General features: G+C 33.5%; 2 protein-coding genes across 6 annotated transcripts in view; one reads left to right on the top strand and one right to left on the bottom strand.

Moving 5' to 3' along the window:
- Positions 1 to 15,568, bottom strand: part of aimp1a (aminoacyl tRNA synthetase complex interacting multifunctional protein 1a) — a 33,704-nt gene that overhangs the window by 13,323 nt on the left and 4,813 nt on the right. Inside the window, exons 1-3 of one of the 4 annotated variants that reach the window (XM_041261092.1) lie at positions 14,660 to 14,736; positions 1,612 to 1,745; positions 679 to 792 (exon numbers count right to left, since the gene is read on the bottom strand). In XM_041261092.1, coding sequence (XP_041117026.1) covers positions 679 to 792; positions 1,612 to 1,720 — 223 coding nt within the window. In that variant the 5' untranslated portion in view covers positions 1,721 to 1,745; positions 14,660 to 14,736. Of the gene's footprint in view, positions 1 to 678; positions 793 to 1,611; positions 1,746 to 14,306; positions 14,357 to 14,659; positions 14,737 to 15,568 lie in introns of those variants that run through there. The other 3 variants (XM_041261071.1, XM_041261101.1, XM_041261081.1) reach the window with 3 other exon arrangements.
- The window catches only part of LOC121321819 (TBC domain-containing protein kinase-like protein), a 70,698-nt gene continuing 69,874 nt past the window's right edge, over positions 14,745 to 15,568 (top strand). For both annotated transcript variants that reach the window (XM_041261048.1, XM_041261057.1), the window contains exon 1: positions 14,745 to 14,834. The gene's annotated coding sequence lies outside the window, so the exon portion shown is untranslated. The remainder of the gene's footprint in view (positions 14,835 to 15,568) is intronic.

A 15,568-nucleotide genomic window follows, 5' to 3' on the forward strand; every position in this document is an offset into this window, starting at 1 on the left:
GAACACAGTTATATGTCACACAATGAAATACGTTTTGCAGCAGTGTCAATGTAAGGGTTTGTACAGTATGTTACTGTATATTAAAAGCTAATTTCTAAAAAAAAAAAAAACTAAAAGGACAATAATATGAATTGTGTATTATTTATGTATTGAGGATAGGGCATGAAATATCTAAACAAATATTGTTAATTAAAATAATTAATTAGTTTGAACGGGGGGTAAATAAAGAACAAATATCCTGGTCATTTTACATTGGTAGTAAATGAACATCTGGGTTGCAACTGCAAATGAGAAATACTGCTTAATAAAATGTTCTTTAACTTTTTTTTTTTTTTTTTTTTTAAATGGAGAGGGCGTTCCACGGAGAAGTTATTTCAGACATTAATAAAATACATATACGACTTTTTGGCAGGTAGATCTATTTCACAAGAGTGGAAAGTTTTCAATATATCTTTGGTATACCTATGTACTGAAATATAAATAATTTGTGAAAAACACAAAAATGATTTATTTCTGTGCATTAAACATCAAATAATACTTGTTTTAAAAAGCTGAATTTGTCCCTGCACTTTTACTTTACTGCAGAAAACATTTCGTACAGCAATGCAAATACAGCATGTGTACCCCTTTACATATGGCTATATGTAAAGTCTGAAGTAATCACAGATGCCTTAGTACCTCCATTACTTTTTTCTTTCTCGATCAGCTGTTTTTTCAGTTCCTCAACATCCTTTTTCAGTTTAGCATTTTCCACTCTAAGTTTTTTTTCCTCTCGAATGGAGGCCTGCAAGACTAAATGGACAAAAACAAGTTATTTTGCACGTATTGATTGTACAGTAGAACCTTAAAGTGATTACAATCTGAAAAATGGGAGTTCTTAATACATAAAAAAAAAAGTTAGAAACTCATATCATTAGAGAAAAATAAGTCTGGAAAGGTATGCACAACGGGTAAAACAGAACCAGTGTCTATTTCATCAGCCAGGAGCAATATGGATCATCTGCATTATCAGTGCATTGACTGCAAATTGATTTTTTTCAAGTAAGGATTTGTGTGACAAATATGACCGGCCTCAAGATGCTAAACCAAAAAAAAGTGTCAGTAACTGTACATTACAAAAACACAGTAGTAGTAATTACATACAAATATATATACACACACACACAACTCGCTTAAAGCAACTGTTTTAATACACAGTGATGTATTGCCTGTTATTGAGAAACTACTCACTCCTAACAGACAACTCAATAACTGCTAACACACCGTGCAGGGCACCACGAGAGAGCGCTCTGCTATTGAGCGCAGGGCTGTACTGCAAGACCACGAACAATAAGTCTACTTCAATGTAATTTGTGTTAATAATCATTCGCCATTTCCATATTTGGCAATGATCAATCTTGTATAAGAAATGCCAGGATCTGAATCACTTAAATGCATGTTAAAATACTATCAGATGGGTGTGATATATTTTAGCAGATTCCAAGATCTTTTTTTTCTTTTTCTGAAGTGAAAATGAAAAAAAAAAAAAAAACATTAACTGTTAACAGACCCATATTTCTACTAAGGTGCCCTACAAATCACACAATTTAATAATCCACATGGTATTCTTACTGGCTTTTTCCTTCAGCAGGAGAACTTGCTGCTTCAGGTATTCAATAATCTCGTCAGCTTCCATGGTCCTTTGCTCCAACCTGTTCAGCACGGGGTTATTAGCGGACATCTTTATTAATGAGCGTGCTAAAAACCTGAAAGAACAGAAATCCAGTTATCTGATGACAATCCCCCTTGTTGTAAGATGTTATTATGCATGAGAAAAACCAAGAGATCTGCACAACTATTCTAAAGGGATGGCACATATTGTCACCCAGTGAGAGAACAACAACATTGTTTTACAAGGACAGTATTATTTTTCTTTGGAAACAAATGAAGGTCTTATGACATGAACTTTGCAGAAACAGCTGGTTACCAGTCTCCACTATTGTTTTACTTGGGATTTGGCAAGATTCCCTTTCTGACAAAGGAAGAAAAGGATTTTACACGGAAAAATAAAGACTAAATAGAAAGTCAAGTCTAGGGTGGTGCTGGAAAACAATTGGCACTAGATAAAAAAATAAAGCTCACATGAAGAAATTAGAAACATCAAAAGGGTTGGAGTTGGAGAAATACCATGGATCAAAGCATTCCATTTGATGCTCACGATGAATTCAAACAGGCCTGCGGACAAGTACTATAGTGCTTCTACTGTGACTGTATTTTGCAGATTATTATGGTAGAAATTAATAAGTAAATCCTTATTTAATATTTTGGTGCTTGTTAATTTAGCGCTCATGAAAAGGTGAGTGACAATAGAAAAGGCTACATCAAGACACGGTGCTAGCAGATGCCAAGAAAGGTTTCACGTACAGCTCTATGAAAGCACCTTAATCCAGACCTGAACAACCCCGGGGCCTTGCAAAAACAGACTGCCCATTACTACCAAATTAGGTGCAATAGTTGTTTTTTTGTATGGATTAATGTCCACTGCACAGGGAATAATAAACTGAAAACTAAATTTATGCTGAGCTGAATCTGAGCTGAATGAAAATCCTTATGATTCTCAATGTGTCTGTTTCTATACCACTCACTTTCAATAACATTGTTAGTTTGCCTTGTATCATTATAGAATATTGGATTTGCAGGATTAAACACTTCTCTGAACTGGACTTAATTTTTTTTTTTTCTTAAAGTGTCCAGCAGTATATTGAAAGAACTTCTGAATACTGGTAAATTAATTTGTGAGAGCCTCAGATGTAATAAGTATATACTGCACGCTAGAAATCCAGACCCTCCCAGTGCAGCTGTGCTTCTGGTAATGCAGAAACTGGCTTGGACAGCAGAAATCTGTGCAGGCTGGCACTTAACACACAGAAAGCAGCTGCAATAATTCCCCCAAGATACCGACAGTTCCATGTGTAATATTATAAATGCACACAGCTTTAGCAAAGGCAACTATGGCCAGCAGCTTGTCTGAAAGTTACATGTTACTCAACTAAACATATCAATATTGAAAAACAAGAAAACAAAAACCCTTTATTAAAACCTTAAAACCCTTTCCACTACATATGCATTACAAAAGGTCTTGCAGCATTTGTTTTCGTAATGCATGGGAAATAACTGACAGGTTGCAAAACAAATCATATCACTCTAAACTGTCACCAGTTGAATCCAAGAATTAAAAAAAAAAAAAAAAAAAAAAAAAAAAAAAAAAAAAAAAATAAAAACAATATTGTTTAAAATTACCTCAATGAAGAATCTCTTGTGCTTTATGTTTCACTCACAAGAACTTCCCCAACAACTTGATTTACAACCACCTCTACATACGCAAGTCAAACCAAAAAAGGATAGTGGTTCAAACACAACCGATTAGTAATAAAATACTACAGAGGTTGGTTATTTAATACTGTACAGCAATGCCTCTAATGCCTTTTAAGGCTTCTCTCATAGAACAGTTCCTATATTAAAGTTAGCATGCAGTTGTTCCGTAAGATCATGAACAGTGACTGAGGGATGAAAGAAGTGACTGGAATGGACAACTGACCATTATGTGTATTGTACACCTCTCATGTTAGTTTTTAATTTCAAGTACAGATAGCTGAACCTGGCCAGATTACTATAAAAATAACAATATTTTTACAACTGAGCTGAAAAAACTAGGAGAGACTCCCAGCCCTTTATAAATTATGAGTTATGATATATAAAATGAAATTTATATATATATATATATAAATTTATTACACCGGTCCAATCAACATTTTATTGCACATAAAATCAGAGTGAATCAAAACTTGCGCAAGTTACAAAAATATCTAGATTTATCAATTCCTTTCAGATTTTGGTAGCATACGGTATCTGCAACTGAAACACATTTTAACAAAGCTTAGAAATAAAATGATAACCGACGTGGCAGTTATATTTAGCAGATACAGTTAACACTTTTCAAACATGTACCCTAACTAAACAGGTTAAAACCTGCGCCTTCCCGAATAGTTACATGCAGGAACGAGATTTCTGAGTTTGTTAAAACTGAATAGCCTATATGCTTTTAAAATTCAAGAACAATGGTCCTATAGATTAGCAATAAAAGCCAATGCCTGGCTTCAGCGCAGGGAGCTGTGTCCTCACAGCCTCAAATCTACAGCTCGGGTTAAAGTTTGGCATCACCCTATAAAAATGAACTAATTTTGCTTCATAAAGTCGAACGAAACCTGCTGAATAATATTATGTTAACATATTGAGTTACATGTCGCTTTAAAAAAAATTGAAAATGTGACATTTCGAAATCTAAAATGAAATACTATATTACTAATGGCTGCTGGTATACTTTTGTGATTTCACTGTGCAGTTTCTTTGATTACATGATACAAAAAAAAAAGATCTACAATATGTTAGAACTAGGGGTATTATGTATTGATTGATACATACACACCCACATACATATGCATGCAGTTCAATAGTGATTAAATAACATAACCACATGTTATGTATTTGTATTTACTATAAAGGCAGTGTATTTAAATTCGCATTGCCAGCACACACTCTCATAAGCCTCTTGGCACTGGGTATTCAGTAGTGTATGAAATAAAAATGTTTCATACACTACAATCCAATAATCTGTTCAGGGCAAGCCTGTTCAACATGTAGTTGTCAGTTGGCTCTGCCACAAAAAGGTTTGTGATAGAATATAAACCTGTTTTAAATAATAAAGTTACTTTTTATTCGAATTGAAATATGGAGTGGATCACTATCTTTCGTGGCAGCAACACTTTTTTGTTACATAGCAACTAACTAGCAAATCATATCCACCCTTACTTTACTGTGCATTCGGGACTCGAGTTACACAGAAGCTTGGAAACCGTTAACGTTACTTTGAACAGGATCGGCTTATGTTTAGTTCATAATGGCAGAAAAAAAATAATGAAAAAGAAAATCTGAAGATGAATATCGAACCTTCTTACCGAAGAGGGAGAGTATTTTTTTTTTCTGTTTAACGCAAAGGAAAACTCCTGTATTATTAAGTATTTCACTTAGCTAAGAGAAAAACTTAAGGGTGTTGCACAAAACATCTTAACCGCTCTCCTTAGCTAAGTGAAAAAACAAGTATGCATGGACTATTATTTCAACCAATAGGTGAGTAGCTTACTGTACTCTGTAAATCCTGTCTCCATGGCAACATTTAGGCAGTTAAGGAAAACTACAGTATGGCTGATAAAAAAAAAAAAAAAAAAAAAAAAAAAAAAAGGAAACCCAAACTGGACAGAGGAGGAAAAACATAATACTTATGGAGGAATATAATAAAATAAAGCAAATAATAACCGGCAAACTAGGTCCAAATTTGACAACTGCCATGAAGCAGAAGAAATAGTCAGAAATAACTGAATGTGTGAATGCAGTAAATTTAAAAGTAAATCGTAGCATTCATGACATTTAAAAAAAAAAATATATATATTCTGATTTCAAAACAGCATCACAAAACACAAGTAAATCTACAAAAAAAAATGTACACGAAACATATTTGTTTAAACAATTGGTATGGCTGCGTTCGCAACAAAAATGAGAGCAGTATCCTGTGTATTTAGCAGAATTAACCATTAATCTCACTTAAGATGTTATGCAACCGGCCAAAAGTTTTTTTTTTTTTTTTTTTTTTTTTTTTAAGTATACATTTTTATAGTAATAAAAAGCCACCAGTTGGGGAAAAAGCGAAGTGCTGCCATTGTATTTGAAGAACAGGGAGCAATGCTGATTTCTTCTTGTCTGGGGTTGTTAATCTGCTTCCAGCATTATACAGACATTTAAAAGACAGTATTTCGGTCAAATCAATATCGTTAATGTTATTAACTGCTTGTCATCCATTACATCCAAAGGATTTTCTCTCTGCAAATCCTTCTGCTAAGTGTGGCTTTGTCCTCTTTAATTTCCAAAAACGCTGCCATACCGTTTTTTAGATTTAAGGGGACTCAATAGGACATTTAAATATTTTCAGCTAATTTCCAAAAGATTCTGAACGTCTGTCTTTAAAAATTAATGCTAGACCCACGAGAGTCACGCGTTATAGGTGCTAATTTCCATTTAAATATGGTGTTTCTGCTATGCAAATGTTAGATATTATGTTCATGAATACATCTTTTGAGTTGTATCTGAAAGTTTGTGTTTCATTTTCATATCAAAGCTGATTAAAATGTGCCTGTCAAAATGACTGTTGTCTGTAAAATGCAAAAGGATAAACAAATGCAAATGTTGACCAAATTTGCCAAACAATCTGATTCCACGACTCTAGTCTACTCCTAACAAGTGACCTGTAACATTGCCTGTGCAAAAAAACCCTACTCCGAAGGCGAGTTTGGGAAAAGTTTCCTTAGAGATGTCATTGCTATCCTATATGCAAAAAACAATCAACTGCAAAAGCAAATTTCAGACCTGCAGCTCTCACATCACATGGTAGAACGTATCCATCTCAGATCTCAATATTGACATTGAACCATAGCTGCATTCAGAACAATGTGGGTAGTAAAGAATGCCAAAATTCACACTGAGTACAGATCCTGCCTGTATGTGGTATAAGAAAATAAACGATAGTTAGCTACTCACTCAAATAAGAAACAAATACAAAACTATGCTTTTATATATAGTGAAAATGTATTTGTTTAGATATCAATATTATGTATGTACTGGAAAACAAAGGTCAGCTTCATTTAATAGTGTGTGTGTGTGTGATAGTAATTGTAGAAAAAAATGCTAAATTAAGCACTTTTTAAAGTTTGTGGCTCTTTGTCACTGTACATTTTATTTCCTTGGCTCTTGGTCTATATATACATATATACACACACACACACACACACACACACTAAACATGCTACTTATTAAAATATAATAATTTAAACAACAATCAATAAAACAAATAACACACACACAAACATGAATCTCATTCTGTGACTAAAATTATGGATACTAAGTAAATTAAAATAATAAATGTTAATTAAATTAACATAACAAAAAGGTTAAAAATAACACTAAGGACAAATATCCTCTTGTCTTTGCTAAAATCTCAAAAAACCTTCACAGCCCTGGGGTTGAGAATTGGCCTGACAGGATGAGGATTAGTTTAGGATAGAACTCATCCAGGGTGAGAATTAGCCTGTAACACCGGCAATGTTGGCACTTCCTGTAGCATAGTGCCAGCGCTCAGCACTTAAAATGTTCTAACTCCTTTTCTATTTCTGCGTTCAGGTAAAACATTTGTACGGAGTACCGGCAAAACATTATGTCGGGGTAGTTTTATATTTTGATTTATCAAAATGATTTTGGAGGCTACATATTTGTTTCTTTGTATTTTAGTTTATTTCCCACCTCCCGGCTTCTTCTTGGTTGTCTGGTTACTAATATTGATGATTAATCAAAATAACTCAAAGTCATTTAGGTCCCGTTCACATGACTTAAAGGTGGTCGTTCCACACAATAGCTTGAACCAAACATATTCGCAGTGGAAACTCTTCCAGCGAGCATAGCTGACTGCAAATGTGGGTTCACATACCTGTCAACATTTAGTTTTGTAAACTGAAATCTAGTAGCCAGGATTTACCTACATAGCACAAAGGCATACAACTATTCCACTTTATTACTTGGCGACTGAATGATAGACTGGTGATACAGTGGAACAGTATTTGAAAGGCATCAACTGCAATGTTTTCAATGTTCAAGTACTCCTTTACAGTTCACACACAAGTACATTTATGAGCTTTCAATCCAGGAAAATTACTATGGCATCCGTGAGTTATTCAGCTGATCTGAACATTATACATTTCATAATACAGTATTTACAAGTCAATCCATAATGACTTGTGGCAAATCATGAATAGAATTATTATTATTTTTTTTTTCTGCTATGTGGTCACATTTTTCAAACAACTAATTTTGTAAAACAACCACCGGTACTTGGCAATACTCAATCGCTGACAATTTATATGAAACTAACGATCTTGTTTGCACAAAGTTTTTGGAAAATCGCATAACCTAAAACGAGGCCGCACACAGTGATCAATTTTTCAGATTGATATGGCAAAATGTAGCCCGTTATCAGCAAACAATATATAGGGTCGTGAAAAAAATAGGGTTGATCAGGTAACCGGAGCCACACATTTTTTTATTTGGCCTAAGCTCAATAAGACCTTCCATCCGCCTGCTCCATTGGGCCTCATTACGCCCTTGGGTGATCCAATATTGCCCAATACCGCCCACCCTGTCGGGTCTTACTGCTTACTTAAACCTCCGTGGTTAATACTAATAAGCAAGAAGATACCAAAGCAGAACATGAACGAGACTGCAGCCAATACACTTTTCTATTGATTCAAAAATAAAAATAAAAAATACAGAAGTAGACACTAAAGCTGTAAAATTCAGACTTTGCAGTAGAAGACTGAGCTACATGAACAGTAATAAACACCTACGATATACGTACAAACCACTACAGCTTACTCCACTAAATGCACTTGAAAAAGACAGAATAATGAATCTAATGGTTGATGGAGGCTAAAGACACACTGACTGCCAGCACTGAAGGGTTGAATAAATAAAAACAAATGTAAAATAAAAAAAACACACGTTTTGCAGTTTTAACTTGCGTTTTAGTTAATGTACTACATTATGTATAAGGCTTCATGTGGTAGAGCTGAGGCGTTTAAGTTGCACAGAGACTTACATCCATTAACAGAAATTACATTTTTTGTTATACTAACCCACTTTACCTACTGTATGGTCGACTGTCAGTCAATGGGTGAGCTCCATTCCAGCGGTCAAGCCAAACAACTCACCAGTCTGAACTACAGTAAGCTCGGGATATTATAAAGATACCATACCCAGATGGTAAGGCTCTGGGAGATCTCTGCTTGGGCTATCAGGGTCACTGACGCACAATTCCCTGTCAAATTCCCTCACTCACCCTAACGCAGCAATCTCTTTAGCTCCCCTGTCTAGGTGAGCAACTTGCCGTCCATGGTTTTCTAACCATGTTCATGTGATTCACACCACACTCCACACAGCAATGCTTTTACTACTAGGGACCCCAAAAACTGTTTTTGAAGCCTTGATTTAACACGCAATAACGAAATAGCAGCGTTGCAGATGTTTTATAAAATGCATTGTATATTGAGTGATAACAGCTCTGGTTTCAATCTGAAGGAACACAGTTCAAAAACGATGAAAGGCATGTTATAATGTAAACCAGTAACAACGCATGAAATTCTTGAAATATGTGGTTTTGGCAACTTCAAGCATCAGTGTTTTCTCAAACTGGCTTCATTCAATTTCAATAAGCACCTGACAACAGGAACCTGACCTGGCTACACTTTAAAGCTTTCAACATTTTATGTTGTTGCTATCTAAAAATGTTTAACCTTTTATTAACAGACAGTTCCAATAAAGGTAATACAAAAAGAAGAACATGCAATAAATACATTACAAAATCTTAACAGCATGTTATCTTCCGTCAGGTCAGCTGTTACACTTTTAGGCCTAGTCACATGGGCAACTTCTGTCAAGTGACACTCTGTGACGTCAGTAAAAATTCAAGTGTACACTTATCAAAGGGTGTAGGGTGCAAGGAAATGGTTTGGGACGCAACCCAAAATGCATCATATACACTGTCTGTCTGACGTTATGGTAGAGCCTCATCATTATGTGACACTATCAAATTTCACTGGCTGGTATTGAAAACGTTGCCCTCGTGTTGCTTGAAAAATAGAACATCGTCCTAAGTGGAGACATGCTGCCGGTTTGTCGTTGGGGTGTTGCCCAGGGTGGTCATGCCAGGTGACCAGTTGGCAACATCTGTTGCCCCCTTGTTGCCGTTGACAAATGTTGCCTGTGTGACCCGGCCTTTAAGATACACAACCTGACAGGCAAGTCATAACAACAGTAATGGCTGACAAGTTATAAGATAAAATATTGGCTTTAATGTATGCATGCCATTGAATATTTTTTAAATACATTTTGGAAGAACATTTCAGTATTCCTGCAAATATGAGTTCTAAATGGTTCACTGGTGGACGGGAGGCAGTTCACTAAAACATACTATTGTAATACCATAAAAAGGCAGCCCGTTGACTCATTCAATTCTGCATTTTATCAACAATTTAAATCGGAGTGATAAGCACATTCTAATAGATCCCTGAAATGACAGCATATGCGCATATATATATATATATATATATATATATATATATATATATATATATATATATATATATATATATATATATATATTATCTCATATATATATATATATATATATATATATATATATATATATATATATATATATATATATATATATATATATATTTATATATTGATCATATCTTATCCAGGTGGGCATGATTTAAGTTTATACTTGCATACCACTTTTTTTTTCAACTACAAACCTTATCTCCTGTACAAAAAAAATATTTTAAAAATGTATGTGTCTAACTGGAATGTCTTAAACTGCTATGTAACAGTGTTATTTCATTATTCCATTCCTAAAGATAGACTTTACATGCAGGTTGTCCATTTGTCAGCTGCTAAATATTTCAGGAATACTTTGACTTGCACCAATTCTAGAAGGAATATTTTAGTCATCTGTCTCAAAGATTCATGTAAAGGTTTGGGTTAATATTGCAATTAGCTAGATGTATACATGCAGTTGTAATCAAACGTTTACATACCCCAATGGAAATTTATAATTTCTAGAAATTTCTCAAATAAATAATTATAGGATAAATCTTTTGTAGCAAAAGTTTTGTATTTATGGATGAGAAAAAAAAAGTTACAAGAAATAGATGTCAACATTTATTTATTTTATTAACTCCAAAAATGCTAATTCTAAAGTATTCATACCATTTGATGCTATGACATTATAGTCTACATGGTGCTAGAAATTTCAATATGATAATGCAGAACATAATTCTAGAAACGTCTAGGTAATGCTGAATTTTAGATGAACATTGAGTATAAAAGGGTTAGGCAAAGGATGACTGCTGTCATTACCAAGAAGTCAATATGGGAAAACGTAAAGAGCGATCTGAAGACTTTTGGCAGAAGATTGTTTATTTCAAAGCTGGACAAGGATACAAGTACATTTCCAAACATTTGAGTATCCCAATTGAACTATTGTTTCTATTATTAAGCACTCATAGTACTGTCACAACGCTCCCTCGATCTAGAAGAAAGGTTCTTTCACCAAGAACAAATAGAAGAATTATGAGGAAGGTTAATAACAAACTGAGATTGACTGCCAAAGACATTCAAAGTGAACTGGCTCCAAGTGGGACTGGGGTTTCCATTTCAACCACAGGTCGAGTACTGCATGATGAAGGTCTCAATGGTTGCAGGCCAAGAAAAAAGTCACTCTTAGGGAAATGTCACAATGACAATTAGTTAAAATTTGCAAATGGGCATTTGAATAATGGAGAGGAGTTCTGGTCAAAGGTTTTGCAGAGTTACGAAACATAAAATCGAGCTATTTAGTCACACTGATAGTGGTTACATTTGGAAAAAGTCTGGTAAGGTGTACAAAGAAAAGAACACCATATCTACTGTCAAGCATGGAGGTGGTAATATCCATCTATGGGGCTGTTTTTCCTGTAATGACACAGGACATTTAGTTCCAATACATGGTCAAATGGATTCCACAGCATACCAAAAGATACTGGCCAATCATCTGAAACCCTCCGATACAAAACTTGGTTTAAAGCTCAAATGGACATTCCAAGATGACAACGATCCACAGCACTCATCAAAATCTACTTAAGAATGGTTAAAGAAGAATAAAATCAAGGTCTTGGAATTGCCCAGTCAAAGTCCAAATCAAAATCTGATTGAGAATCTTTGGTATGAGCTGAAGAAGGCTGTACACAAGTCCTCAGAATTTGAATGATCTGGAACAATTTTACGTTGAAAAATGATCAAAAATCACTAATCATGCCAAAAGCTCATTGACAAATATCCTAATCATTTAAAAGATTATTATTGCTAAGTGTACCTCAACTAGCTATTAATTTAATTTTCCTTGCAAGGTTATGAATACTTCTGAATTAGCATTTTTAGAGTTTTGCAAAAAAAAAATGCTGAAATAAATAACTGTAGACATCTATTTCTTGTAACTTTTTTCCCTCATCTTCAAAAGCAAAACTTTTGCTACAAAAGATGTTCCCTATAATTATTTGTTTGAGAAATTTCTAGAAATTATAAACTTCCATTGGGGTTTGTAAACTTGACTACACAGTGTATGTTCCTGGAGCATTTGGAACCGGTGCCGCGTCAATTTATGCTCCCTATCAAATGTTCCTACTTTGCATACTGTGCATGCCCAGACTATTTTCACCCTACATTTCGTATGCCCAGAATTTTTTTTTTCCCCCCTTAAGACCGAGGACACACATCAAAAACTGCTACTTATTTTTCTGAATGGCAAAGTACGTGTTTTGTAAAGTTACATTTTACTCCACATGTAATAATTAGTTTATATTAAATACAGACAGCTGGTGTTAATGAATGGCAAAGTGTACTACACAGCTAGGTACATTTTTTAAATAAAAAAGCAAAGATAAAAAGGCAACTGTATGCCGACTGCAATTTGTTTTACATTGAAGCATAGTGTTTTCTTGACACTAAGTAACCCTTAAGCACACCTTTGTAAAATTATTTTTATCTAGTATTATTTATTATTATTATTATTATTTATTATTATTATTATATTATTGGTAGGAAATACTGAATGTACTGTTGCTATTGTGTTTTACTATTTTTGTACTGTGTACTGTGTACTGTGATATGGACCGATAAATCGCCTGAATATATATTTACGTTTCTCTGGTATCATTTAAAAATGTATCAGATACAACGGAAGGCAAATTTACATTCATTTGGAATTAGATTTCGAAAAACGTTTACCCAGAAGGCAAAACCTGTAACACTTGAAGGTTAGTACACTGATCATTCATTTTCTGTCTACATCTGTTTAGTTGTTGAAAAATTATTCTTGCCATTTCGAAACCATCAAATTGTGCTACCTTTATATATGGAATTGTCAAGGTTTGAACATTTGACAGTCAATTCACACCTGTCAAATTGTGCTACCTTGTATAAAGTACATTACCAAAGTGACATATTTTTGGCATCTATCAATTATATTTTCACAACATAGAGTATTTGGTACATATGGTTACTATATTAATTTATATGTATGCTGTATTCTTATTATTATTGGTGATATTTCCTGATGTAAATTCTAATCATGTTGCTGACATTTGTTTAAAAATAAGTAATGTTAATTATATTACATTATTTTAGTTATGCTATATATTTTTTAGAATACTTTCAAACTACTGTATATAAACCACCGATATGAATTGTCAGATCATTTTAACTTAACCAAAAAATAACGTTTATAGATAATTACATTCTTGTAAATGTGATGCTTACATGTCATATTTTGCTACTGGTGTAGTGTTACATCGTCATAATGTGGTATGACAAATATAGAAAATAACAGTAAAGCGGTAAAACCAACAAAGTATGTATGCTGACCTGTTTTTTTGTTTTGTTTTTTTTGCAAAGCCACGAATAATAATGAAATATATTTGCAGTAAACCTGTACTCCCAAAAAAATAAAACCATGTTGAAGAAAGAACATGCACATCAATTTCTGGTTCCATAATGTAGATCTGTGCAAAACACTCAGATTGTAAACTATAAGACTAGAATGTTGTAGCGTGCCAAATGCTCCTATGGGAAACCTTTTTTTTTTTGTTACACCCCCCCACCCCCAATAATTAACTAACAGTAGATTTCTGATTTCCTGCTGTTAGAATGTGTATTATTTTGTACTTTAAAAGTCTACTAATAACGCCAATGTTACCGAGTCCAAATGACGCAGTACCAGGGATTTCAACCCAAATCTAAAAAGCCCGTGCATGCGTATTGGTGTACTATAAATTCACTGCAGGTATTTGTGTGTGTTTTAATTGTTTAACTCTCCTTCTCCTTCTCCTTCTCCTTCTCCTTCTTCTATGTTATTGAAGTGCCACTTCTATATACTAGCATGCAGGCGAGAAAAGCAGATTTTCAACTAACTAACTGGTAGAGCACGTTACGTTTACCAAAAATAAAATACAAAAATACATAGAAATAACAAAACAAAAGAAAACATACGCACACTACATACCATAACATTTTGTACACTTGGCCTAATAAAAGAAATCCAATGCAATAATTTAAACAAATATATTACTCACACGTATTTTACACCGAGGTCAGCCACGCCCGCTTCAGGCGTTTCACGGGGCTTTCGTGAAATGAAAAGGAAAGTTGTCTGTCGAGCGCCTATATTTCACTTATTGTATGTAACGTAGTACATATTTTTATGCAATGTTTAAGAAATTAAAATAGTATTAATATTACCTGTAGTATTTTATTGTGTAGAACAAAGTAATAAAAACAGCATGTATTTTGCTGTTTAACGAAATTATATAATTATAATTTTAAACATTTTCTTCATGTTCGTAGCTATACCAGTTTGAGCAACTATAGTACATTTAAATTAATATTTATATAATATTTTACTTTATTATTAATCTATTTATTTTACCTCTGGGTCCTTTTTCGTACCTCGATTGTCACTGCAATATGGAGTAGAACCAACCATCCATGGTGTGTGACGTAAAAACAGCTGCAGCTGTCACAGAACTTGAGAAGGAAAATTCAATAGCAAAATCCAGTCCAAAATGCGGAAATAGAGTAATAAGGATGCGTGTTTGACAAAGGTAAACATTGATGTAAAATATATATATATATATATATATATATATATATATATATATATATATATATATATATATATATATATATATATATATATATATATATATATATATAGCTCAAAGAGCCAGCTGCCCAACGTTTCGATATGTTGTACATATCTTTCTCAAGGGAGCCTGTGTTTGAATCAAAACATTGGAGGTATTTATAGGTGTTTGACGGCATGACAACTACTTGTTATTGTTTATATTCAAATCCATGATTTATTCTTACATGATGTAATGGTGTTCTATATGTGACATCACTTTTACTTATATCTTTATCTATATATGCTAATATATATATATATATATATATATATATATATATATATATATATATATATATATATATATATATTGCGTGTGCCTGTACTGCATGGCAATAAATAATATACAGGTATAACTGCACATGAATTCATATTTATTCAATGATATCAATGGAAATAGTTGTTAACTACATCAAATATATAACTGCAAGCCTCCAGCATCTTCTTAATATATAAAGAAAGTTTGTCTGTCTGTCTGTTCCTTATGCATTCAGACCCAGCAGGAGCCAGTGCAACCAAACTTAGTAACCCCATTGCGGGATCAGTACAGTAGCATGCATCTCAAATTAAAGAAACTCACAAAACCAAATAAATAATATAATAATAATAATAATAATAATAATAATAATAATAATAATAATAATAATAATA

The sequence above is a fragment of the Polyodon spathula genome, chromosome 1 (genome assembly GCF_017654505.1).
Source record: "Polyodon spathula isolate WHYD16114869_AA chromosome 1, ASM1765450v1, whole genome shotgun sequence".
Classification (NCBI taxonomy): Eukaryota; Metazoa; Chordata; class Actinopteri; order Acipenseriformes; family Polyodontidae; genus Polyodon; species Polyodon spathula.